Raw genomic sequence first — 26077 nt, 5'->3', positions numbered from 1 at the left:
GCCGCTGCCCTCTGCTGCTGTTCCCTCTGCTCCTGGTCAGGCAGTAGCAGCTCAATGGCGTAAGGAAACTCACCCCCAGGGTGCAGATCTTGCCCTCCCTGGGCCACAGCTTGAGATGGGGTGTGGGATTTCTTGCAGCACTGCAAGACCCTTAACAAACCCACCCTGGGATGCAAAGCATCTTTGCAGGGAATGGTGTTTCCCGGTGGGCTTCCAGCCTGCAGGAAGGTGGCTGGTCTGGGAGGAGGTGGGGTACACACCACATATTCCTCGGGGTTGGGGAAGGCTGTCCTGTACCCCTCTCCCTGTCCATGTGTCCCACCTTATCCTTGCACGTTGGTCAGTCCTGCTGAGAGCCGTGCTGATGGAGGCGGGGATGCCACTTCGAGGACCGATGCTCATGGTGGGGGTGCTCCTCTGCAGGAGCTCTCTGCTTGCTGGGGGAACCCAGCCACCTTGGGGCATTATTGCCAGGTTTCACAGGCACTGCCTGATGGTGTTAAGGATGGGTTTTCCCTCTGGCTTGGCAGGCTGACAGCACAGTGGAGCGTGGAAGATGAGGAGGAGGCAGCAAGAGAGCGGCGACGGCGGGAGCGGGAGAAGCAGCTGAGATCCCAGGCAGAAGAGGGCTTGAATGGCACCGTCTCCTGCTCAGAGAGCACGGGTCCCGCACAGGAAAACCAGTAAGAAATACCCACAGATAAATCCTTCAGTGACAGGCTCTCTCCTTGCAGCAAAACCCTCCTGCATCCATGGAGCGTGTGTCTGTTGTTTGGGGTGGTTTGGAGTGATGGGGAAGTTCCCTAATAGATTTGGTTTGGAGGATTTAGCCCAAACTAACAAACAGCATGTTTTGAGTTTGGGCAGAAAAAGCCAGAACACCTGCTTTGATTTTTTTTTTTTTTTTTTTTTTTTTTTTTGTCTGGAGGCTGGGTGTTTTACTATCCTGAGAGTTTAAACTAGGACAGCTTGGGTAAGGCTGAGCTCAGGCAGCACGTCCCTATCACCAGGGATTTCAGTGCCTGGTTAAATTTCAGCTTGTGAATCATCCTGTGCCAAAACTAATGGATGTTCCTCATACATGCAAAGCCAGACATGTGCCTGAGGATGTGACACAAAACCCTGGGCAGATGACGGTGCTGGTGGCCAAGCAAGTGGTCACCTCTCCTGGCTGAGCTCCTCGCTCCTCCCTCAGAGAACGCTGCCCTGGCAGTGGGGAGCAGAGCACAGCCCCATAGCTGGTGCCGTTCACAGCTCCAATGGTTACGGTCAAGATGCTTTAAGGGGGCAGGCCCTAAATGGAACTAGCCTAGGAGGCATTTATGGAGATGCTGAGCTGTCTGCTGTCAGAGAGGAAACCCCTGGAGAAAGATGACCAGTCACATCCCCAGCATCCCACCACAACCTCCCCATGTCCACAGTTCAGCAGCCCAGGTGCTATGCAGCTTTGGGGCTGGCACAAAAACCAGTCTGCACTCTGAATTGCCAAACTCGGTCTCAAAGACCCCAGTCTTCCCACTATATATGTGTTCAACTCTTTTCTAAATATATTAAACACAATGAAGAAATGGTGGCAGGGTTTTCGATATGGGCTTACAGTCAGAGAGAAGCAGCAGCTTCGTTTTACTGGAAAAATAACAAAGCTATTTATAAAAATCTATTTTTTTCCATTAAAAGATCATTTTTTTTCTCATACTTTCAAAATTATTCAGGACCTTTTTTTTGTGTGTCTAAAAGCATTGCAAAGAAGCTTCAAAATCTTTTGTGGAAATACAACCGGTGATATTCTGCAGACAAAACCACTGCGGTCTGCCCTCAAAGCAAACAGAAGATCTGGAGAGTAATAATAATTGTTAGCTTTTCCAAGCCCCCATTCACACAGGGGCTGGAAGATAATTCGTAAAGGTCTTTCAAATGGCAGACAAGATCTTTGGTCTCTGCTTCACCGGGAGATGCTGTGAGCTGCCTCGGGCACAGAGTAGCATGCAGCAGCCCCAGTAACCCAGCCTGCAGGCTCCAGTCCTGTGGGCATAGGCACAGACATGCTGCTGACCCCACAGAACTGTTGGTGCCCGGATTTAACTGTGTGCTTAAGCATCTGCGAAGGGAGCAATGACAAGAACTCCTAAATGAGGGGTTTTGCTCCCTGGTCCGTGATGCTTGAGCTCGCTGGGCCAGGCTTCACCAGAAGGATGTTTCTTCTCTGGCCATCCCCTGCTTTCTTCTGCAGCTGCTGACAGCCACCTGGGCTTGCTCATGCAGCTGGGGTCAAGCCTGGCTATTAATCTTTGGAAAAGCTTTGCTCTCCCTTGTGTAAACACTACCTCCTCCTTCCCCCGGCTCTTCCCGCGCTGGGACTCATCCCCTCCATGTCACTCCTGTTTGTGTAAACCCACCCTCGGCATTTCCTTGCACCAAAGGGCCAGAGCAAAGCTTCTCTTCTCCCCTTCCTCCCACTAAAAAAAAAAAAGAGAAATAACCTGAAAAACGCCGGGTTTGCAGGAAAGACGTGCTGGAGGGATGGACATCTGCTACAGAAGTGCTGATGGGGTTGTGCCGGCTTGGTGCTTCCCCCGGGGCTGTCTTTGCAAAGGGGCAAGGGAGACCAGTTTCCAAACAGCATCTGGCTTGTCTCCCTTGCCCCCTGGGAGCTTCTCTGATAGCCTGAGCATACATTTGCTGCCGAGGCCACAAATACCAGAACGATTCTGCCTTGGGCATTATCAACTCTCTTGAAGCCCTGACCAGGGACTCAGCAGATGCATGGTCCCATCCTGCCTCCACATCAAATTTCCTGAGTGTTATCCTGGGACATCCACAAGCTGCTGCTACACACTCAGCAGAAAATAACCCAGACCAGGCTGCAGCGTCCTGGACCTACGTGGCATCATTGCTGGGCAGTCCAAGGGGGTGCTGAAGCGCAGCAGGAGCTGGGCTGTGCTTAAACTTGTGGGTGAGCAGCTGGTTTTGGTGCTCCCCTCCTCTACCCTCCCTGGTGAGGGCCTGTGTCTTTTTGTAAACCCTCAGCTCCTGCAGCCAGTTCAATATGAGACTCTTGAATCTCAGAGAAATGCCCTATATTTCAAGCCACAGGCGTCGCAGAGGAGGCCAGGCACCTTCTGACACATCTTAAGAGCCCAGAAAGGCAAAGAAAAGGCCCACCCATGCTTATTACATATTTTGAACCTCTGAGTTTTAAACTAATCTGTGAGTACCATATCCTAATTCCCATTCCCAGGCAACGTGACCGACTTGTGTCCCAAAACCATCTGTGAAGCCACCTCCTCAGGCCAACGCTTGTAACATGCCTGCCCACCCAGGACCCCTGGCTGGGAGGCGAGTCTGCTTGTGAATGCAAGGAAAGAAATAGGGAAAACCCAACAATCCCTGTGCATGGCCAGCCTGCATCTGGTGCCAGCAGCTGTGTGCCCCGGGAGGGCTGCGGCGCCGTACAGCAGTAGAGCATCCACAGGCGGGGAGCCGGGGTGGTGCAAGTGCACCTGACTGGCTCAGAGCTGTAGGGGAGCGTGAGGATCCAACCCAGAATGTGAGCCAGTGTCCTAATCTTTGAGTCTTCCTCATCTGTTCAGGCTGGCTCCTGCTGATGTCTTTCTTATGGGGCTGTGTACAAGCGCAGGACAAGCAGCAACTGAGTTTGAAACATCTCTGGTCCAAACAAGCCAGCTCCGCTGCAGAAGAAAACCATAGACTTCTTAGTTTTGATGTGCTGCTTGTCTTTTGCTTGCTTGTGTACAGCCCCAGAGACCAGGCTGGCAGTGGGGTGCTCCTTCTGCCTCTCTATCTTGTAGTGGTGCCCTGAGAGACCCCCTTTATACAGGGGTGCTCCTAAGCACACGGTGTCTTTGCTGTAATGGAGGATAGAGCTTCTAGTGGGATTTGGGAGCAGCCAGAGGAAAGAAGATGCAGTAACTGGAGGGAGAGAAGGGCAATATCAGTCTGGGGCTCTTTCAGGCCAGGTTTGGGTTTTTTTGCATCTTCCTCATCCTAATTTTCCTTCTTGCTGTGTTTCAGTTATGACTTTAAGCCATCTGGGACTTCAGAGCTGGAAGAGGATGAAGGCTTCAGTGACTGGTCCCAGAAGCTTGAGCAGCGCAAGCAGAGGTGCGTAGGACACAGCTGAATGGAGGGGAGGGGAACCAACGTGCCCAGCAAAAGGACCATCTCCGAGGAGGGGTGACCAAGCCAAAGTCAAGCCTTGCATGCATAAAAACGAGGCCAGAGCATCCCGCACTGCTAGGACGGATGCTCGCCGCTTGCTATTTGGGCTAGCAGGGTGAAACAGGCTCAGGGGCTGCCCTGGGCTTCGGGGATGTTTGGATTGAGCTTTGCGCTCCAAGCAATGGCAGCCTGCCAGGACGCCTGGGTTTGGAGGAGTGACAACAGCGGATTTAAGCCACCTGAGCTGCTGCAGGGGCTGAAACGGCCTCTAACATAATCCAGGCCAGCCTAAAAAGCTGTTCTAAGTTATTGCTGCTTCCTGGCTCAAGTCAGCGTAGTGGGTGTTATGGCCCCAGCCCACCTTGTGCTTGAGTCTTCTTTCAGTGGGGGAAAACAGGCAGCAAAGCCCTGAGAGGTGCTTGTGTGCCAGCTGGTTAGTCCCCATCTCCCATCACTCTCCCCTTGCTGAGCTGAACCAAACTCCTGCCTTAACCATTTCCCTTGGACACCGTCTACCTGCATGTGAAGTCTGTGACTCAGCTCTCTCAGCAGCTTGATTTTATAGGGAATTTTGCCCCTGTGATGACACAGCCTCTTCTTTACCCCTGAGACTGAAAAAATGCCTAAGATTAATATTTATTGCTGAACAAATAAATAGAGCTTGCCTCTTTCTTACTTTTTTCCAAACACTGTAGCTAAACCACTCTGCAAGCTGTACCTTTGCAGCCCTGACCCCACAAGCATTGCTCAAGCACCTCACCACAGTGTTGATTATCACATCTGTGGGAGCAATTAGGAATTGGCCTCATCTGCTTTTTGGCATGCTGCCTTTTCCACCCCCCCTGCAAAGAGCTTGTCCAGAAAGGCTGCTGCTATTCCCTCCTTGGCTTTCAAAGGAGAATTTGCTGGAAGGATTGTGTTATCCTCTCCAGAAATTGCTCCTTGGGTTTTTATGTGATGCTTGTGTTTATTCTGTAGCAGGGCAGGAGGGTGCTGAGCAGGGAAGGTGGCATCTGTGGCAGGTGAAGCCCATCAGAGAGGGGTGGTGCTTTAAAGGCAGCGGCTGTAGCCGAGTAGGCTTTTGCTGGGGTGGTTGGGGGAGGCTCAGACCCTGTTGGTTTGCTGGGAGGGGGCTTTTTGCAAAAGCTGGGCTTGCTCTAAGGGGTGGCTGTACTCTATCAAGTCCTTTCAGCAAGTCTGCCCTTGCTGTCCTGAAGGATAAGCTTGGAGTGTGGTGTGAGTACAGGTATGCTGTGTGTCTGGCTGGGTTGTGCAGTGGCCGGGGTTTCCCAGCTCCCCTCTCTCCTGCTTACCTGATTAGGGAGCAAACCCTGTTTTTTCTCATGTGAAAGATGTTTAGGTGGTGGCTGCAAGTGAGGGGATGGAGACAGTTGCTCTCTGTTGCGTGGAGATAAAACACCTTTTGCATCCCCTGAGGACTTTGGTGCGAAGGCATGTTTTATTTTTGGTTCTGATTCCCCCGCTTTGTGCAGGGAGAGCCATGCTATGAGCTGCATGCAAGAGGGTGGGAGCTGTGTCAGGCTAGCAGCATCCCATACAAAGTTGTTGTGGTGCAAAAGGCATCTTGTAGACTGCATCATATCTGCTGGCCTTAATTTTTAATATGAGCTTGCACTTTAGCTGGAGGCATTGCTAGCATCCTGATTAGGAGAAACTAGTTACCTGGGCATTCAGAGCCCGTTTGCTGTTGGTGACTGTGCTGTTGTGGGAGGATGGTTAGTAGCAAGCCAAATGAGCTGGTGTATGCGTCAGCTTTTTCCCTGTGTGGTCAGTGAGGAGGGCTGGATGGTGGCTGTCCTGTGAGCTGCTTTCCCAGCAGCAGAGAGGTGGGTGGAAGTGTCTTGCTTGAACTTTTTTTTGTGTGTTTTGGTGCTGGCTGGTGAGGCAGAAGTGGTGAGTCAGCCGTGCACTTTGGCAGCTGCCTGCTAGCCAGCTCTTGAGCCTTGCTGTCGCAAGCCAGTTGATTTTTCTAAGAAACAGGTGGGAGGAGGAAGCTATTCTCTGGCTGGGCAAAGTAAGATGGCAATGACATCTTGGTGCACAGCTGTGAGCCAGTGAGAGCCCTGGGGTTATGTGTTCCCACAGACTGTGCCCCAAAGGCATAGGCTGTTCTGCTTTTGCAAAGCTGGCTGCTTCAACGTACTCCGGAGTTTCCTCTGTGCAGCCTCAGAGACCTGGAGGAATCCTCTTGTACAAACCCTGTTGTGTTTTCTTTAAACCTGAGCCAAGGGGTGACCCTGGCCGCTTTGCGACTGCTTTGTTTTGCTGGGCTATGAAATGAGTGACATGCGTAGAGGTGTGATTTATTCCAGTGGGCAAAACTGAGGCTCGGGGTCAGGTGTAGATCCAGCATTGCTTGTGGAGCACTGTGCCTTGCAAACAAAATAACCTCATGTGACTGGCCATACAGCCTTGCCCTGCCGTTTAGCTTCAGTTAGGGCAAAAGGGAATCTTGGGAAGCATGTTCACATGTTGTTGGTTGGATCCTTCTCCAGCGGGAAGATGAGTTTAGGCAGAGAAAGGCTGTGTTTGGCGCTCCACATTGAATTGATGCTGAGATCCATGGGGGCAGTGTCATATCTGTGTCTGTGTACCAGGGCCACAGACCATGCTGGTTCACCTGGGATCTGGGCTGTAGCCAAGCAGAGAACTGAGCCAGCATCACATCATGGTGGTAGTGCCCTCTCTGCCTGGGGTCTGAATGCAGGTCTGATCTCTGTTTTCCTGTGGGTCCTGCCTGCGGTGAGGCTGGAAAGGTGCAGATACCTTCAGGTCTGCCACACCTCTTAGTGGAGCTGTGTCTTGGACACAGTGTGAGTGATGTGACCGCTGTTACAACTGGATGGCACCATGAAGTGGCTGTGAGCCCTGGTGTAAAACACCCAGCAAGTTGTAGGCTTGGGGAAGTGGTAAAATTGGATTTCTAGCAGTCTGAGGAACCTGATGGTGTCTGTAGGCTCGTAACAATGTTTTCCTTCTTTGATTTCTCTCTCTCCCACCTCTAGGTCTCCACGACAGTCATATGAAGAGGAGGACAGTGGTGTGAGGGAAGCTGAAGTCAAGCTGGAGCAGATACAGCTGGATCAGGAAAGCACAGAGGAGATCCGGGAGGAGAATGTTGTTATCAGGGAGGAAGAGAGGCTGTGCCAGGAGGAAGAACGGGTCCAAGAGCAGGAAGAAGAGAGAGCTGAGCAGGAGGTGGGATCAGGAGGAGCTGATCTTCTTTTCTCCATAGGGCTGGTGGGAGAGCTGGGGGCTGCTCTCCAAGAACTCGGCTCACCATTGCTGCTTACGCTTCTGGGTGTTGAGCCCAGTAGACACACTTTTATGGCATAACCTGGGGCTGGTGCCACTCTTGCCTATGTGCCTTCTTGGAGTCACTGCAGGCAGTCTCTGCCCTCTTGTGAGGGTGGTGTGTTTGCCTACAGAGATTGTGATGGTTTAGCATGTCTCTGTAATAAATGCAGAGAAGGACAGTGCTACTGCCTACTTCTGTGGTTCTATGGGCAGTGAGTAGCTCTTCAGGAAAACTTGAATCAAAATTTTACTGCTTGTTTTTTTTCTCCGCAGCCTTTATCACACCTTTGGAGCACTTTGGCTTGATGTGTATTTAAATCTTGCATTGTTCCCAGCTGAGGTTTTCTTTCATTGCTCTTCTGATGAGGTGTAATTCCTGGTTAATAAGAGACACAAAGCTGGAACTTGAGTGGTGTGCAAACCCGTTACGGTGGCTGAGCTTCAAATATCTTTTGTTGTAAATGGATTTTTTACTTGCTGAGGCTGGAATGCTTTCTGCATTTGAAGTGTGTGTGTCTAGCCCTTTATTCTAAAGGCAGCTGCTCTCTCTCCTTTTGCCCTTTAAATGAGAAATTCACATTTTCCTGTCTCAAAAGTGGTAAGAAATCTTTAACTGATGCAAGGACCTCTTTCCATATCATTTTGGAACCTTGATCCTGCAAAATTTCTCTGATTTCTACAGCCACCCTCCCTCCATGACATATGAGCTTCTTCCTGGATATCTCTAAATTAGATGATGTGAAGCAAAGTTTCTGAGCTCATGTGTTTGTTTAGTGTAAAGCAGGAAGCCTGGGAGACGGGAAAAATCACTTTTGTTGCATAGTAAGCAGTCTGACCAGCTTGCTTCCTGGCTTGTTCGTTTTCTGCACTCAGGAAAAGAAGAGAAGGAGAAATGAAGAAGAAGAAACACCAGAAAAGCGCCAGAAGGCCCCAAGCCCTGCCAGTCTGGAAGAGGAGGAGCTGTGCTCTGACCACACTGCTGTGTGCTCCATCAAGGTTTGTGTTCCTGGGGCCCCTCTGGAGGCAACTATTGGGATAGAGCACCTAACTAATGGTGAGGAAAGATGACCCAGGGCTCACAACAATGTAGAGGATGAATCCTGTTATCCCACTCCTGCTACAGGCTGGGGCAAATCACTTGGTCTGTTTCCCTCATCTTCCTTGGCTGTCAACCTCCTCTCCTCCTGTTTTGCCTGCTTGGGCTGTTGGAAGCTGGAACTGTCTCTGTGTATACTTTGCCAACCACCGTAGAAGTCTAAAGTTCACTGAGGGCTCCAGGGAATATTGTAATACTGATAAAGATGTCTGCTTTCATCTTGTGAATTTGGTCAAAGACTACACATGAAAATGATGACTACACACTTATGAGAAAATAAAATTTCCCTTCCCCCAGAAAAAAAACCCCAAAACTTGAAGCACTGGAATTTCCCTTTCTTGATTAAAATCAGAAAGTATGACTTAAGTTTTTTAAACAAACTGGGATTCCTGATCTCTGAAGCATTGTGTCCTTCCCAGTCACATCTGTATGCATCGATGCTCTTGCGAAACTTCCATTTTTAACACCACCTCAATTGAATCTCATGACTTCTGTTACATTTACTACAAATCCTCAGTTCTGTGCGTGTGCTTTTACATACAATAGGTACAGATAAGTGATTCCTGTACTGAATGGCTTTTTGTCTTTGTAAGCCCTAAGCTTGTTGATAGCAAATCTGCTGTTGGTATTATCTTTGCTTTTTTGCATTTAGATCTGTGCTATTAGCTTCTTGGGCAATATTTCCTGGATGGGGAGGGTTGTCTGAACACTTCCTCTTGCCCAGTAAATAGATTGTAAGAGGAAGGTTTCATCATCTACAACCATCAGATTCTTGCTCTTTATGAAGAATCCTTTTAAAAGTCAAATAAAAGGAGGGGAGAAAGGGTAGGTTTGGATGCAGGCCATGTGCTGTTAGGTTTGAAAAGTGAGGTAGGGGTGGCCAAAGCATATCTGTGGAGTGGGACTGGTGGGGAAATGTGGGAAACACTTCCAGTACCTTTTATGTGCTGAAACTTTTGCCATTACAACCCCAAAACACATATAGTTTCCTGACCTGAGCTTAGCTGCTGCTACTAGGATTAGCCCAGGGAAAGGTTTAGAAGTCTAGTCTCTGTGTTTTATAATGGTGATGTCAGAGCTCACCAATACACAAAGATGAATGTAAAGCTGTTCAGGAAAAATATGAGCTTGGGATCTTTCCAAAGGAAGGAGGATCTTTACACCCCAGCTAGCAGGGCTTTGTGCGAGCACAAAGAATTAAACACACTGACCACCAGGAAGGTGTTTTGGCACAGGATCGCTCAGCAGAAACACTTCTCGTAGTAGAAAGACAGGAGCATCTGCAGTGGGTGGGGAGCTCCGCTGCCAGCTGTGGCTGGTGGAGGCCAGGAACATCTGGTCAGGTGGGTGTTGGGTTGCAGTGTGATGGGGTGTTTGGGGTTCAGAGTGTGGCCTGGGGGCTTAAACAGATGTGGGGGCAGGGGGAAGCCTTGCACCAGCCATGTTTTCTCTCAGGCTGCTTGTGAGCTCTGAGTTTGGAGGCTGGCTGAGTGAACAACTGTGGTTGTTTCTGGCCTTCAGAAAGTGCTTTGGACCAGAGAAATGCAAGACTCTCGCTGCAAAGAATAGCCCTACTGGGCAGGGGGAGGTGGTCTCCAAATAGCTTAAGGAAAGTGTGTTCCCGCCTAGACAGTCGTGCTGAGATCTACTGTCACCTACAGCCTTTTCTAGGCCTCTCTGTGTTTAACTTGATGCTCATTCATGACCTTTTGGAAGCACCTGTGGGTGGTTTGTACCTGCACAGCATCTCTCTGGCAGGATTGGCCAGGTTTTTTCCTATTGATATCTTATCTACTTGTGGTTGAGAAGCTGAGACACAGGCAGGAATCTACCAGATTCCTCTTCCAGGTGCTGTTATGCCCCATGAGGTGCCAGCCTGCCCATCAATGTCCTGGAAGGATGGGCAACCCAATCTCTGAAGTCACAGCTCAGAGACGAGCATCAATTCCTGCAGCACCAAGCAAAGGAGCAAGCTGGCAGCAGGCAGACAGCCTGTCCAGCAGAAAAAGTTGGTTGATGGCATATCTGTCATGCTGCTATGTCGGGACCCTGCAGAGTGACTCTCCATTGCACATCTCTATTAGCCAGGGTTGCACTGTTTGGTGGTTGTGCTCTTGGACACAGCTGTTAAATGGGTCATCTCCGTGACACTGTCTTGTCTTCTGCTTAGCTAAAATTTGCCACCCTGAAAGAGCCTTAAAATGAGCACTTAGTGCTGCTTTTTATCTGCTAATTTGATAGATGATGTTTCCTGTGGCACAGACAGCATTTACACAGGGAGGGAAGGATCCTTGTTACTTGGTTGCTGCTCCTTGGCTCTGTAGGAGCTGCTGTTAAGAAAGAGTCTCCTGTTTTGACTTGAAAGTGATTTTTCTCTCTGTGTTTGTGCTTTCTGGAGCGCAAAAGAGCTGTAAGGTTTAGCAACATTTGAGCATTCCTTTAGTTAGTGGTTGTGGAGTGTTTGCTTGTCTTCCTGTCTTGGCCAAAGAGTTATTGTGCAGGAGCCTCTTGTGCAAAACTTTCTTTCCCAATGGCTTGACCCAAGGGCTGCCTTGCAGGTGGCTCCGTGTGCTGACTTGCCCTGTCTGTGTGCTTCTCTGGTGTGGATAAGTCCATGTAACTCATGTCTGTGCTGCTCTTGTGCTTGGCTCCTCGTCTGCAGACACAGCTGGCAGTGCCCCTAGTTTTCCCCCATGTCTTTCCACACTTGCCACTTTCTCTGTTGTGCCTATCTAGGAAACTAAGTGTCTGAGAGAAAGTCCTTGAGCAGAGGAAGTAGAGAAAATGGTCTTGGTTGCTGTTTCAGGTGTCAGTCAAGTTGCACATTATTGGTTTGCACCTGAAACTGGTTGGGCTGCTACTGTGCACTGGTGCTTTTGGTTACGGTTCTGCTCACCTGCCTTGGGAAGGAGAAGGGAAGAGGATGCTCACTGTATCTGACCAGGGTGGGAACATGGGACTGAGGCATTTCTAACCAAAATCTGCATTGAGGGATCAGGAAAGAGAAATGGTTGAATTATGGTCAGCTGAGGTGACCTACATCCATCTGAGGTCTATGGATTAAAAATACTAATATCTTTGTATTCTCCTGTCTCCCACTTTAGATCACGGACAGAACTGAGTCGCTGAACCGCTCAATAAAGAAAAGGTATTTTTAGGGTTGACCTTGGGGTAAAGCAGGTCCCTTCCTGCAAATGGAGGATGCTGGTGAGCCCTGCTATGGGGAAGGGCAGGAGTGACAGATTGCCTGTGGCTCTCAAAGTCCTCCCTTCTGCTTGAGGCACTGGGGGATCATCTTAATCCTCTTCTCTCCTCTGCTCTCCAGTAACAGCATAAAGAAGACTCAGCCTCCTCTCCCTGTGTCGAAGATCGATGACAGGCTGGAGCAGTACACGCAGGCTATTGAGGTGGGCTGCTGGTCTCTGTCTCCACCCTCCAAGGAGCCCTCTTTGCTGGGTGCTGCTCTACCACTGTGTCTCTTAGTCTTACCATTTGGGAGGTGACAACTGAATCATTCCCCCTTGGATGGGAGCAACCCTTTCTTCTGTCTGTATCTCCCTCAGCAGCATAAAGTAGGTTTCTTTAGCGAGCTGTCCCATCCTTGTATCCTCATGGGTGAGGCTTAATGGGTGAGAGTATCTGGCAGGAACTAGGAAGACCCTACAAGTCTCCTTTTATGACCCCTCATCCCTGAGGACCTCCAATTACCGGGGGGGAAAAAAGCACACACTCTCTGATGGTGATCTTTCACTATTTATTTTCCAGACATCCACAAAGGCTCCAAAACCTGTTCGACAGCCCTCTCTTGACCTTCCAACTACGAGCATGATGGTAGCCAGCACGAAAAGCCTCTGGGAGACTGGAGAGGTTGCAGCTCAGTCTGCCGTGAAGTCTCAGCCCTGTAAGGTATGGCGCTTGCAGGGCTCGCCGTGCTTGCAGAAGGGGAGAGGGGCTGCTCTCTGGGCACATGTATTACGCTTGCATTAGCCTCTTGGTACAGCTCGTTGGTGATGCCCACCAGCTCTCAAGGAATCTGTGTTAGAGATCCAATCTCCTTCATCAGGATGCAAGGCCTTATAGGTCAGAGTTTCACTTTGTGCTAGGGTCCCAAATTGTTCCTTGGTGGTACAGCTAGGAAAGCCTCTGTCATGCTGGTTGAGGCTCTGTTTTGAAACAGGAATAAAATCAGCTGTGGGGAGAATGTGTATGTCTTCTGCAGGGGCTAGGATGGAGCTCCAGTTGTTGAGCACGAGTTTGCACATAGTACCAAGATCATAAGTCTTGTAAACTTGGAAAATGCAAAGATTATTATGTATTGCTCTCTTAATAATTTCACTTTTTGGTCAATGTGAGTGAGGCTGATTTGCAATGCATTGGTTGCAAATCTGTGTTTATGTGAGCAAAATTCCTTCCGTAAAATAAAAGCCTTGATGTTAACATGTCTTAAATAGCTAATGAACTTATGAAAATAAACATCTTGGGTCTCTGATCCAGGCTCTGGTTGAAGAGAGTGAGAAAGAGGAAAACAGGATATACTGGGAAACGGAAGAAGTTTTCACAGTCATGGGTTTTAGCTGCAGCTGTCATGGGTCAGATGATGTGATATTATAAATAAAAAAGGAGGTCAGAGGTGTGGGTTTGAAAGTGATGTGAACAAAAGCATGTTCAGCAGCATTAGCAGTGAAGGGTAATGAGAACATCATCTTCTCAGGATATCGTGGCTGGAGACATTGTGAGTAAAAGAAGCCTTTGGGAACAGAAGGGCAGTCCCAAACCTGAGACCAATATCAAGGTGAGTTAGTATCTGTGTGAGTATGAAAGCACTTGCTCCACTGTGGAAAAGAAAAGAACTCTTGGCTGGGTTGGAAGTATTGAGGAGACAGTGGTGTTCTGTAGGGCAAGGGTTGCCTGTATCTGTCAACACAATTGCATACCTAAGAGCTCTTCCTAACAGTGAGCTGCTATTGCTTCAGCCCTAGTAAAATGGGGGCAAAAATTGTTTTATAACCAGTAATACTGAAGGGTCTCTTGAATAGCATGTTGTTCTCAGCCCAGGAGATGGGAGCCCCAGCCTTCTAGGCTCAGATTGAACAGTAGATGTGTATTACTGTGCTCTTGTTATGCTTTTTAATCTTGAGAGTAAAGAAAACATGCAAAATTAAGTGGAAGTGAACCTAAGACAGTATCAACACTTGCGGATGGATCCAGGGTTTTGTGCCTACCGATACATTTGTGGGCATGCCTATTAAAATGCTGCAAGCATCTGCTGCTTGAACTATCCAGGCTGGGAGAGGAAGATCAAAATACCTTGTCTGTTCCTGGGTTGGTGCTGCTGCCAGCATGTGGTAAATGAAACTGGCTCTTGCCTTGGGTGAAACCAACGCTGGCTTGGGGGTTCTAGGCTCTTAGATGAGCCCTCCCTCCTGGTGCCTGGAGTTACATCTTCCCTTTCCTATTACACATCCTGCGCTTGCTGTGTTACCTTACGCCTACAGAAAGTGCTGGTTGGTCTGTGCAGGGAGTTTATGTGGGAAGGGCAAGAAGGGAGCACAGAGTAGGCTGTCTCCAGCCCCTCTGGGATTACAGACAACTGTATCGCATGTTCCTCTGGCTTCAGTTATTTGATCTTAGCTACCTATTTTGGGGGAGAAAAAAGCTGACTTCGGCTCTTTCTTTCTTTCTCTCCTGTTCAGTCCACTCCTTCTGGCAAGAAGTATAAATTTGTTGCGACAGGCCATGGCCAGTACAAGAAGGTGTTGATAGATGATGCTGCGGAGCAATAGCATGCCTGGAGAACTCATTAACCAGGTAGGTGGGGTATGACCTTGCGTTGTGTAACAAACTCCTGGCACTGTTCTGGCAGGACTTGGCGTTATTTCTGCCAGCTCCACTTTGGGTGAGTTGGAAGGTACTGTATGGTAGCAGCTGGAGCCTTGCTTCTGGGTGAACGCCTGACTTTCTGAGCTGGGAGGGAGTGGCTACACAGCAGGGGTTTGTTTTGGACTCTCACTTTCTGATGCTGCTAGAAAGCTGGATACCTATGTTAGTTTAATCTGTAGAGTAAGTCCCTTAGCTAATACTGCTCTGGTCAAGATGTGTTTGCCTTTGCTAGTTCAAAGGAACAGTCTCTATCTGCTGTTTTATCTTATGTTGCAAGGAGAAGCAGATAGCTGGAGGTCATTCTGGCTCAGCATGGGGGCTGATGTTACTCCTGAAATTCAGATGCTTCTGGGGTCTAATTCCCAGATTTACTGAATTAATCAGGGGAAAAACTTTTAATGATTTCAGTAGCCTCTAGGAACCAGTCCATAATAGGGTTGTAGTGGGGAGGACACGCACATCTGCTGTGCTGGGTAGACCAACAGAGCAGAAAGGACCGTCCTCTGATGTGCAGCAAGGGGGAAGGCAGAGCCGGGTTTCTGTCTCTGTGCCCTCTTGAAACGGTTTTAGGATTTCATGCTCATATTGTGTTTATGTTAATAGATATCCTGGTGTTATCTTGAGTGGATGATAGTAGAGGGTTGAGGCAATAAGGAGGAATGGCGTAGAGGGAGGTGATAACTGGTTGGATCCAACCGGGCAGCATCTGGCACAGTGAGAGGGGAGGAAGTTGTCAGGGGTGAAAACAAGCTCATTCTCTTTTTTTCCTACTATAAAAAAGAAGCTTTATTTCATAGCCAAGCTTATAAATAGCTCTGTCTGCTACAAAACACCTTTTGTTTCAGAATTCTTCTGGGGGCTGTGCTTTTTTTTTTAATCTCTCAAGGAACTGGCTTCTGAGTGCTGTGTATTGTTTTGTTTGGGTTTATTTTTTCCTTTTGTGGTGCCCATTTAGAAGATAAGCTCTCTTGAATACCACTTTGAGATGAGCAGCAGTACAAATCCAAGCCTGCCCAAAGCTATGTTTTTAGATGTAAAGGAGGAGGAGCCCACAGGACTTGTATCCTCAAATTGCTTTTCTTGTGGCTTTTGGAAACCTATTTTAAGGTCTCTTATTTATCAGTCCTCTTATTTTTTTTCCAAAGTCTGTTTTGATGCACCAGGTAGAATCCTCTGAACTTCAGTTCTTTATAGCAAACAGGTTTTTGTCAGTAGGTGCGTTTTTTTTGCCATACCTGAGCTTCTGCAAGCAGCTCAAAGGAAAGTGCCCTGGGCTCTGGTCTTTTTACAGCATCTTTTGTTGAAAGGCCAGTGACTGTCATGAGATGCCCTCTAGGATCTACCCAGTACTCCAAACAGCCACAGCACAACACCATTGCCCTGTGGGCTCATTCACAAGGAATTTTTTTTTTTTTTGACTGTAGATAGCAAAATGACTGTGATAGCCAAAGGATCTTAGCTTCTTTTGCTTTTTGGGTTTTTAGCTGGCTGTTTTGCCTGCTGCGAGGTCCCTGCTCCCCAGCTCCTCTCCATGCCCTGAACTATATTCATCCTTTTTCCCTACTGCCAGATGCCTTCACGATTGCCTTTTTGCTCCCAAACCCTTCTGTCTCACCCTGTGTCACTTGCTCAACACCACCTTATCAGCTTTCTAGTTGCTTGAGCACAGGTATAGTTTTGCCTCCTCCCTTCCTTTCCTGAGCTGCAGGACCTCTGAGCAGGCTGCGGAGCAAGAGGTTTTCTTTAAGTGGCAATTTGGGCTCTTGGCAACTGCCTGAGGCTGTTTGACATTGCAAAACAACCAAACCCTGTTCCCAACAGTGTTCCCCTTCCCTTGCTCAGCACAGCAGCTCAGGCTGGGACATGCTGCCGTGGCTCCCAACACAGAGCTGCTGGTGGAAGTCTGTTGCCTCCAGGCATCTGTTCTCTCCTCTGTGATACTCTGGTACCAGGGTCTGTCTCTGCAGGACTCTCCATGCCTGCTTTGTGCCTCTGCCCTTCAGTCTTGGGGCAAAAGGGCTAAGCTGTGCAGCCAGACCTATCTTCCTCCACTTCCCACTGCAGGAATTGCTCTCCCTGCTAGCAGTTTCCCATCCTCCATCCCTGTGCAGTGGGGCTGGGTTGTGGATGCAGCCTGGTGGGAAGCCCAGCAAATGCAAAAGTTGATGGTTTGTTCTGGATGGTTGTTCTCAGTGCAGGACAAAGTGGATTAAAGCACAGTTGCTTCTGAAACCATCTTCTCTGGCCCGATTCAGTCAGTCTCCCAAGTGTAATCAATATTGGCTGTTCTGCTTCATGCTAATGCTGTGGATCTTGTGAATGCAGACTGTTGTGCATAGGCATCCATCTAGCTATGCTACAGCAAGGTGCCATTTTATCGCTGTGTGGTAAGGTCATCTTTATCTGCATTAGGCATTCTACGTGTTCTACACTGCACTCTTTTTGATTTTGTGTTGCTGCGTGGATCTTTCTCTACAGTCTTCTCTTGCAGCGTGTTGAATTATCCTGCAGAAGCTTACCTGGGATCCATTCGTGATTATCGGTGCATTTCCAACCTACCTCTTTTCAGGTTTTTTCATGTAAAACTTGGGGAGGTTGGAGAAATCCAAACTTTAGAATAATTGTGTTATTCTTCCTTCTCTCTTTTTCTTTTTTTTTTCCTTAGAAAAGGGAAGGGGTTACAAAACAGAGAGGGTAAGACAAGCAAAGTGAAAACTGCAGTGAAGGTTTGATGATAACTGAGCTCTTCTTATAGCGTCATCACAAAATTGGAAGATTTCAAGAAAGCAGAAGGGGCTCTTGGTTTTGTTTCTAAGTCTGTTTGCAGTTTGGCTTGCGGAAATTTTGATCAGCTCCATATCCTCTGTACATGAAGAGAATGTAAAGAGCTGTGTATCAAGTTTCCTATTTGGACTAAACATAGCAATCCTATATTAACTGTGTAGGAACATCCCAGCATATGACAAAGTCCCTTCTGAAACAGAAATAGCTGATCTCCAGCTTTTATGCTCATAAGCCTTGTGTCGATGGAGATGCAAAGGGTGACTGTAATACTGAAAAGCACAAGTTGTCTCTGGATGGACAGAGTTGGGGATTTTGTTTTAAATACCCTTTTTTTTTTCAGGACATCAGGCATCAGTAGGTATGCATCTATCATGATGTTCACCCTGAAAATGAGACTACTGCATTTAGCAGAACACACACACACCCCAGCACCTGATTAAATACACAGAATTAGATACCCACATGCTCTTGTTGATGATCATGAAAACACCAGTCCCCAGCTGTACTTAAGAAAGCCTGGTAAAATACATAACAGAACTTGATTACTGCGGCAGAGTTAGTCTTCTGTTAACTGTGATTTAGTGGACTGACCTAGGAGGACATCAAATGATGATACCCATTTTTCAGGCAGGGAACCACTATGTGAGAGCAGGATGGATAGATTATGCTGTGCCTTGGGTGAAAGGACTGGTTTCCACCTTGTTCCCATCAAACGGGTGTGGGGTGCACTGTAAGTGCAGAAGCTAAAGAGATGATGTGTACTCTCTTCAGTTCAGTTTTTAAGACTCCCTAGAGGAGATGTGGAGCCACCCAGATTCTTTCATGTTGTCTTTTCTACAACTGTTTCTCTTTCTAGTATTTGTCTTTAATAAACGCAACAAAATAAATTCAGATTCCATCACCTTCCTCTAAACCAGGCTTTTCTACAGGCAGTCTGTCCTCTTCCCTGTGTGCCTCCCCTCTCTTCCCCATGTCACTGCATACAGTGCTTGTTAGCTCTTTTAAAAACAAGTGTATGTTTGTTTTCCTGGCTGATGACCTGTGGATGTGGTATGTTTAAGCATATATATGGAGAGTAACCCTTAAACCCACAGCATGAGGCTGCTGGCTTGCAGGGGTTTTATTTAATTTTATTTTTTCCTTACACTTGTCTCTGGGCAGTAAACCTAGTCATAGGTGCTCTCTTGCTTGGTGCCCTGTAGGAACCTCCAGAGATGTGGGCCTGGTGGTGCAGCCTGTGGCTTCAGTTGACTGACCATCCTGATGCCATTCTGTTAAAGCTCTTGGTGTGCTCCTCAGCCGCTTTGGGTCTAAACCGGCTCACCTCGAACACAGTGGTGATCTTTGTCATGGGTTTGGCAGCCAGTTCCTTCAGTTTCCGTGCGTCGAAGCGCGGCTTACATAGAAAGATGGGTAAGCGGCGGGGAAGAAAGGCGCTTTCTTCCTTCTGCAGCTTCTTCTCTTCTGCTTGCTGCTTCCTCTCCTTGGTGACTGTCATCTGGTATAAAATAGCATCCCACAACCTTGTGGCCCTTGATTTAAACAGCCTGTGGTCATGACTGACGATTGCTTGAGAGCTGTCCTTCTCCTTGCTCCCTTCCTCCTGTACCAACTTTTCTGGCTCGGGCTCTGGAAAGTTGGGTGCTTCTGGTTGTACCATCAAGTGCTTCTTGAGGCGATGCCATCCACTGGCACTGGCTCCAGGAGGTCTGTTGTCTTCTCCTGATGATAGCACTGGCTCAGCTTTGAGGGGAGGGCTGGTGTTTGGTAAACTGGGGGTCAACTGAGGTTGAATGACATGTTCTGCCTTGGTGTCTGTGGAGGTGGCGCCAGTACTGTTAGCTTGTGTGAGGGTTGCTGTCACCGGGTATGCTTGCCTTGAGGTAGTGCTGGATGTTGATGGTTTTAGGATATCACCATCTTGCCTGGGTAATTCAGGAGCACTCTCTAATCCAGATATTTCCGTGTCACTTCCATGGGTCATAGGCTTATCAGTGTGGGCATTGGGGGTGCTGGGTTTGGGCGAAGGGGCCTTGATGGACTCTTCGGTAGGGGCAGACCTGGGACCTTCATTAGGAGGCTCTGCCTCTGCAACAGAAAGGACAGGAGGCTCCAGTGCAGGAGCTGTGGCCTTGCTGTCACTGAGCAGGGTGGGTATCTGCCCTGGAGATGGTTTGGGGTGGCTTGATTCAGGTGCTGGTGATGAAGGCCTTTTTTCTTCATGGCTGACGGTTCCTTGGGTCTGATTTGATGTGGACGTCTTAGCCCTGGGTGGCTTGACACTGTGGAAATAAGTATGTACCTTGGTGACAAAGGAAACCTCTGGTGCCCTTTCTTTACTGGGTGCACTGGAAGGAGGAGGCTGGGGGAAAACAGATATTGAAGGGTTGTGTGAAGAGGGAAGGTTGGTGTCTGTGCCTTCAGGCTGCTGTGGAGTCTCAGGAGCTCCTGGCTTGTGTAGCAGGGGTGTGGCTGAGGAGGTTGTGAGCACGAGGTGTTCGGCAATGCGCCTCTGCTCCGTGACCTTCAGTGTGAAAGGCTTGCCCTTTCGGAAAGGGGAGGGGACGCGGTGGGTGACGGGCTTGATGGAGAGGCGGGTTGGGAGGCTGGCAGAGGGGGTTGCTGTGGTTTCGGGGGTCTCTGCTGGGGGAGCGCTCTCATTGTGCTCTAGGTCAGAGCTGGCCTCATTCACGGGTGAGAGGCTGGACCGAAAGGACTTGGCTTGCTCTGATGCTAGGATGGCGTTCTTCTTGGCTGCCTTCTTCAGCAGCCGCTGCAGCCTCAGGTTGTCCTTTCCGGGCTTTGGTAGGGTGGGAGGGGGAGAAAGGTGGTGGTGGATGGGAGCAGGCTGGATGGAGGATGATACCGTTATCAGCATTGTCATCTCCTGGAAGAAAACACAAAGCTTAGAGTTGTTGTGGGTTTAGCCCTGGGTTAGACTCGGAAACATTCATACATAAGGCCTCCTCTTCCTCTATCCAAAAGCTAAGAGTGTGGAGGCAGTACTGTGGGAGAAGAGCATCAGTCGTGGTTTCCTTGGTCTCCCAAGGTAGCCTCAGCCAGTCTTGAAGGTGGCATGGCAAGGGCGAGAGATGTACTGGGGGGAAGCTGTATTGCCAAACCTGGAGCCCTTCTGCTTCTGGCGTCAGTGCAAAATCCAGTGAGAGCTCCTTGGGACCCCAGACATTCGTGTCTTGGCAAGTCCTAACGAGATTTGGAAGAAAATGTCAAGAGAAACAGAGCGGGTCTGAAATTTTGAAGCTTTGAAACATTCTCCAGAGGCACAAATCAGGAGTGTTTCATGGCTTTCCAAATTCCAGCTATTAATACTCTGATACAATGTTATGTACAGCAGAACAGCCATAAATTACATGTGTCATTTGAGTCAAAGTCAACAGTGGCCTTGATTGATTTCAGCTGGCAGAAAGACATCCCTGTGAAATGCAGGACTTTAAACAAGCAGCATTTATGTAGTGAGAAAGTGCTTTGTCACAACACTGACTTTGTCTGGTCTTTCCTTGCTGTGTCAAGCACAGTGGCAACCTTCTCCTCCTGCACTCAATTTAAGATAAAACCTTGTTTTCTCTTTCCCTTGGGGAGCATTGCCCCTGCCCTGCCTGTATCACTCATTCTTCAGTGAAGCAGAAATGGGTTGTGGTCTGGGTCAGGTCTTATCCCCACTGGCAATTGCAGCTGGACCGCCTTTAGCCAACCCTGTGCTACTCCTTGCGGGGGATGCGTATCTGCTTTTCTGGCTCTCTGCTGCTAACTCATCACCATCTCCTTTTCTTTCTGGTGAGCACTTCTCAGATTTCCTGAACAGTGGAGCTAAGGATCCGTGTTGGGGATAGAAAGATAAAACTAGTCTCAGTTCTCTTCTTTCTCTTCCTGAGCGAGGCTGGCGAACAGCAAACACTCAGCTTCTGACCTGCAATGACTCTTTGGCAGCTCCCAGAAAGAAATCTGACTCTACCCTGGCTCTCAGCACAGAGTTGCTGAGTTTTGCTATGAAATGAGGCATAAATCATTGAGCCCTTTAATCCTCAATGCTGGACGCAACTGAGCATCCTGAATCAAGGAAGAGCAGGTGGGTGTTGTCAGGGTTGCCCAGAGGGGCTATTGCATGTGCTCTGCTCAGTTCCTGGTGGCTCCCAACCTGCACTGGTTAGTGTGGGTGTGTAGCGTGATACCTACTGTGCGGGAAAACTATCCCAAATAAAACTCCCAAAACAGCTATTTGTGTTTGAGTGCCCAGTGTTGCCTTTGGGCTTGCGGTGCTGCTGTCAGCACTGGGTTGGGAAGCTGATCTGTACTGAGTGAGCAGGCGGTGTGTCTGCCAAAACTGGTTGTGGGTGGGGGGAAGAAGGATGACTTTTTTTTTAAAAAAAAAAAAGTGCAATGGCAAATCAAAGCACAGAAGAGGTGGCATGTGGGGCACAAAGCCTTTCAAGGTGGGCAAGTTGTCTTCCAGAGCAGAGGCTGTGGTGGGCAGAGTCTGGGCAGTGTCTAGCAAGTGGTGCACTGCTACCAGCTGATTTCCTCAGTACAGGAAAGTCATGGACCTGTTGGTGCGAGTCCAGAGGAGGCCACAAAAATGAGAGGGATGGAACCCCTCTCCTGTGAGGAAAGGCTGAGAGAGTTGGGCTTGTTCAGCCTGGAGAGAAGTCTCCAGGGAGACCTTACTGTGGCCTTTCAACATATAAGCGGGGGCTTATAAGAAAGGTGGGGAGACTTTTTAGTAGGGCTTGTTGTGATAGGATGACAAGGGGTAATGGTTTTAAACTAAAAGAGGGTAGATTCAGAGGAAGGAATTTTTTTTTATGGTAAGGGTGGTGAGACACAGGTTGCCTAGAGAGGCGGTAGATGCCTCATCCCTGGAAACATTCGAGGTTAGGCTGGACAGGGCTCCGAGTGACCTGATGTAGTTGAAGATGTCCCTCCTTTTTTGCAGGGCAGGTTGGACTAGATGACCTTTAAAGGTCCCTTCCAACCCAAACTATTCTATGATTCTATTATTTCGGCTGCAGGCATGAGAAACCTCCTGCTGTTTCAGCGAGGGGGCTTGGAGGGGATTTGTGCCAGCTGGGGGTGACAACTGTTGGGCATTCCCAGTGGATTATCGGCTTCATGCCTTAAGATCAAGGTTGGGATTAGGTCTTGCTCTGTTCTAAGAGCTACTCTTAAAAATAAGTCTGTGCTGGCCCAAAAAAAGGCTGATAGCCCATTCCTTCATCATATACCTTCTCTCCTCCCCAACCTCATGGATATTCTAGATTCTTCTGGGTCAGAAAGCCAAAATACCTCTGTTGAAGTGCATACTTGCTTTTGTGCAACACTACTCTGGTTCTGTTTGCATAGGAATTGGTAACTGCTTGTGTGATTATCTGCTGCAAGGTGAGCTACTGTGTGCATCTGATGTTAGGATTGATTGTGGAATGATTTAATCTGCTCCTGTTTAATGTGGTCACATGGGCAGTCTTTATTACAAGATGAGCTATGGTCTAGCAGCTCTGGTAAACCGTAATTATAAGGTTGACCTGCTTCAGCCATGTGTTGGGAATACTAAAGAGGTAGGACAGTGACTTTCCCAACTACTGATCGGTTCTTCAAGTGTTTTCCTTGTACTACAGACTGCTGCACCCCAGAAAAATGCAGTTTCCTGCATGGGTCAGAGCAGAATCTTGCCTGGGATTTGCTGCAAAGTGCTATTTAGGAGGGCATGGGGGTTCTTGGAGTGGGACGTTTAGATACAATCTGCATGCACTGGGAAAACCTTCCCTCTGTTCCTGAAGTTAGAGGCTGATTTGTGCCCTAGAACATCAAGATTTTGTGGTCTTATACAAAAGTCTATGCTCTTAAAATCACTCTTCCTACTATCTCAGGATCCCATCTGACTTGAAACCTGCTGTGCTGTGGGTCTTGGAGACCTTGTGGGTGGTAACTTCCACGGCATGTGACTGTGCTGGAGTCTGTGTGTTTGACTAGTGAGGCAGATAGATGCTAAGAGGCAGCAAAGGGAAATTAGCTCTTAATTTATTTGCCTTCCCTGTCATGCTTGGCTTTGTTTGATGAGTCTGCTTCAGAGCTTTGTGTGCTCAGGAGAAATTCTGCAACAAGCAAGATTTGTGAGTGTCTTCCCCCTTCCTGTGTAATGAAGCAAAAGGAAAGGGACAGACAGACTTGCTTTACTGCCAACAGAAAGGCCAGAGCTGAAAACCCAGGGACGATGGGGAAAATACTGCCTGAGAAACTTCTGTGGGTTTGTGATAAGATGGAAGGAAAATGAGCTAGAAGCTGAGTCAAGAGGCTTTCAAAGGGTTAAGTTTCCTTGCTGCTGATTGAGTGCCCATGGGTGGAGGAGAGGTCACCCCACTCTTGGACCCCAACTGTTCTGAACTCTGCTCCATCTGCAATCAACTCCAAACTGGGAATGGTGGGGCCAGTGTCAGTGTGGAGGAGTCATTTGTCATGCAATGGAAAAGTCATTTGTGTGCTGGAGTCCCTCGGCTGCACCAGCTGTCGTGCGTGGAGCAGATCGAGAATTGCAGGAACCCGATACTGCCGCAGATGGTCCCAAGCGGAGAGCTGTGGCTGCCGGGGGTGTAGGAACACGCTCTCCCCTTTAGTGGCTTTCTCAGGCTTGGAAGGAAACCTGCTAATATCCTTCTCGGGAGGAGAGGGCTGGGCAGGAGCACATCCTTCGCTCTGCCTGGGCAGCCGTGACCTCTGCCGGGTGTACAGCCCTCGGCAGCTCCTCCGCCACGGGCGTGCAGCGTGGTTGAGCGTCCTGCAGCGCTGAAGCTTTGTGGGCTGATTCACAGGGCTTTGTGAAACTGGAGGGGGGGGGAAACCACCTATGGAAAAATAGGTGGTTTTTCACCATGGGGAAATCACCATGCTAGATGAGATGCAGCCTCTGTACAGCCCAGGGTATTGCTCGTGGCAGGTCAAACGGTGTGCATAAACTTTTTTTTCTTTCTTGCAGCTGAGCTTGGTCCTGGCTTGATGCAACCCTCAATGCCACTATTTCCTCTGCCGCACAGAAGATAACTGAAGGATGTTTCTCTTCTCCTGCCCGATGTCAGTCTGCTTTGGTACAGCCTGACTCCTCTCGGGGTGTGAGCAATACCCCACGCTGCCTCCGGTTGGATGACAGGAACTAGATCAGCTGGCAAAACCCATCCCTGTTATAACCTTCTATGTGACTCTTTGGCTTTTTTTTTTTTTTAATCTGGCTCTGCTATGGAGATGGGAGGCTGTGGCTCTGCTCCCTCTCTCCCTTATTTTTTTTTTCTTCTCAAGTATTGGAAGAGAGGGATCTTCTGCCCTGCTGAGCTGGCAGGGCTTTTGCTACATGATGAAGAATTTCGACTTTTGTGCTCTTGGTGGCTGGGTGGTGGGAGAGAGGGAGCTCAACAGAAACCAGGTAAAAGTGTTTGAAAGGAGAGCAATGGGCAGATCCTGAGCGTGAAGAGACTACAAGAACCACTTGTCACCCTGTTGGTGCCAGCTGTGGGTAAAGTCTTCCCCTGTTTACAATGCAGCCTCTGTCCCTCTACAACATCTGCTTTGAGGGACTTCCATCTACTGATCTCTCTGTGTACATCAAACCACATTCAGCTTAGTCCTATTTTTTTCTTTAGTTCCCAGATCATCCTTTAATCACAGTTACATACCCATGCCAAAATGTTTCTGCCACTTTTCTGTCTCGACAGTGGCAATAGCAGCTTTGTTTCAAATAGCTGCTGCCTTCCTCTCCCTGTCTAACATGGATTGGAGGTTTTGTTTCCCAGGTGAGGAGTGCTGACCACTGGTGTTATCTCCCTTCTCTGGGAGAGGGATTTGCTTGTTCTCTAACCTGTGGGCTCCAGTGCCAATGGTTGAAACGCTTCTTCTGAATGTCAGAGGTGGTGGGCACATTGATAACTTGCCTGCTACGCTCCTGGAGGTGGACAGGATATCTGGGAAATGGCTGCTGCTCTTATGCTGGAAGCTGCCTTGGTGAAAGGGCATCCTAGTGAGTTGTTTGGGGAGGTCAGGGCTTGCTGTGAACATGGGCAAACCGAGCACCTAAAGAGTGGCACTCTGGTCTTGGGATTGAGGTCGATTAATCACCTCCCAGGGTTGTTTCTGAACTCTCCCATGTCTTCATATTTCATGGTGTTAGCATGTCTCCTATCCCCTCTTTAAGGTCTTATTCCTACCCTCTTCCCATGTCAACATAATTTTGCAGTTTGTTTCTGCTCTTCTGGAGGGGAGAGGGCAGTTTCTTTCTCCTCCTGTATCAGTGTGCTTTCTGCTTAAATTTACTGCGTCCTGGATATTTTTTTTTTGTAAGCATTTAATAAAATTTGAGGAAGATGTTGTAACAATGGCAACTCTGAGGATTTTGTTGATATAGGAGTTCCTGCAGCAAAGCTGTTTCTAAGACCTTACAGCTCTCTGCTTGAGCAAAAAGCAGAGGAGAGGAAACATCAGACTGAGTGACAAGAAGAAAAGGAGCTTGATGTACAGAGGAAAAGAGCTTTTTGGGTGCCTGCCCTGTTTAGGAGATCAGTGTCATCCTGCTGCATTCTTCACTGTTATTGGGGGTAATTGACTGTAAAATGGAAATGAGTGGTATTTGGGTGAGATGGAGCAGCATGCAGAAGACTTCCCATGGAGTGACCAGCTAGAAGTACAGAGCTTAGCTCCCCAGCTAATAGACCTGAGCAATGTCACAGGCTTCAATCAAAATCACTGGTGATGTCAGCTAAAAAAAAAAAAAATCTCTATAGCCTGCTTATACAGTTTAGATGAGGTCAATATAGCTGTCTGTAC

The 26077-nt window shown here is 48.5% G+C and overlaps 1 protein-coding gene across 2 annotated transcripts in view; it reads left to right on the top strand.

The window, feature by feature from the left end:
• The window catches only part of LSP1 (lymphocyte specific protein 1), a 51289-nt gene extending 25666 nt beyond the window's left edge, over positions 1-25623 (top strand). For both annotated transcript variants that reach the window (XM_074918058.1, XM_074918060.1), the window contains exons 2-11: positions 531-683; positions 4033-4122; positions 7206-7398; positions 8371-8493; positions 11698-11741; positions 11919-12000; positions 12359-12499; positions 13305-13385; positions 14287-14401; positions 24243-25623. In XM_074918058.1, the coding sequence (XP_074774159.1) occupies positions 531-683; positions 4033-4122; positions 7206-7398; positions 8371-8493; positions 11698-11741; positions 11919-12000; positions 12359-12499; positions 13305-13385; positions 14287-14376 (997 nt within the window). In that variant the 3' untranslated portion in view covers positions 14377-14401; positions 24243-25623. The remainder of the gene's footprint in view (positions 1-530; positions 684-4032; positions 4123-7205; positions 7399-8370; positions 8494-11697; positions 11742-11918; positions 12001-12358; positions 12500-13304; positions 13386-14286; positions 14402-24242) is intronic.
• The last annotated feature ends 454 nt before the right edge of the window (positions 25624-26077 follow it).

The sequence above is a fragment of the Athene noctua genome, chromosome 14 (assembly GCF_965140245.1).
Source record: "Athene noctua chromosome 14, bAthNoc1.hap1.1, whole genome shotgun sequence".
In the NCBI taxonomy this organism is placed as follows: Eukaryota; Metazoa; Chordata; class Aves; order Strigiformes; family Strigidae; genus Athene; species Athene noctua.
This window is presented reverse-complemented; position numbering and strand designations above follow the sequence as displayed.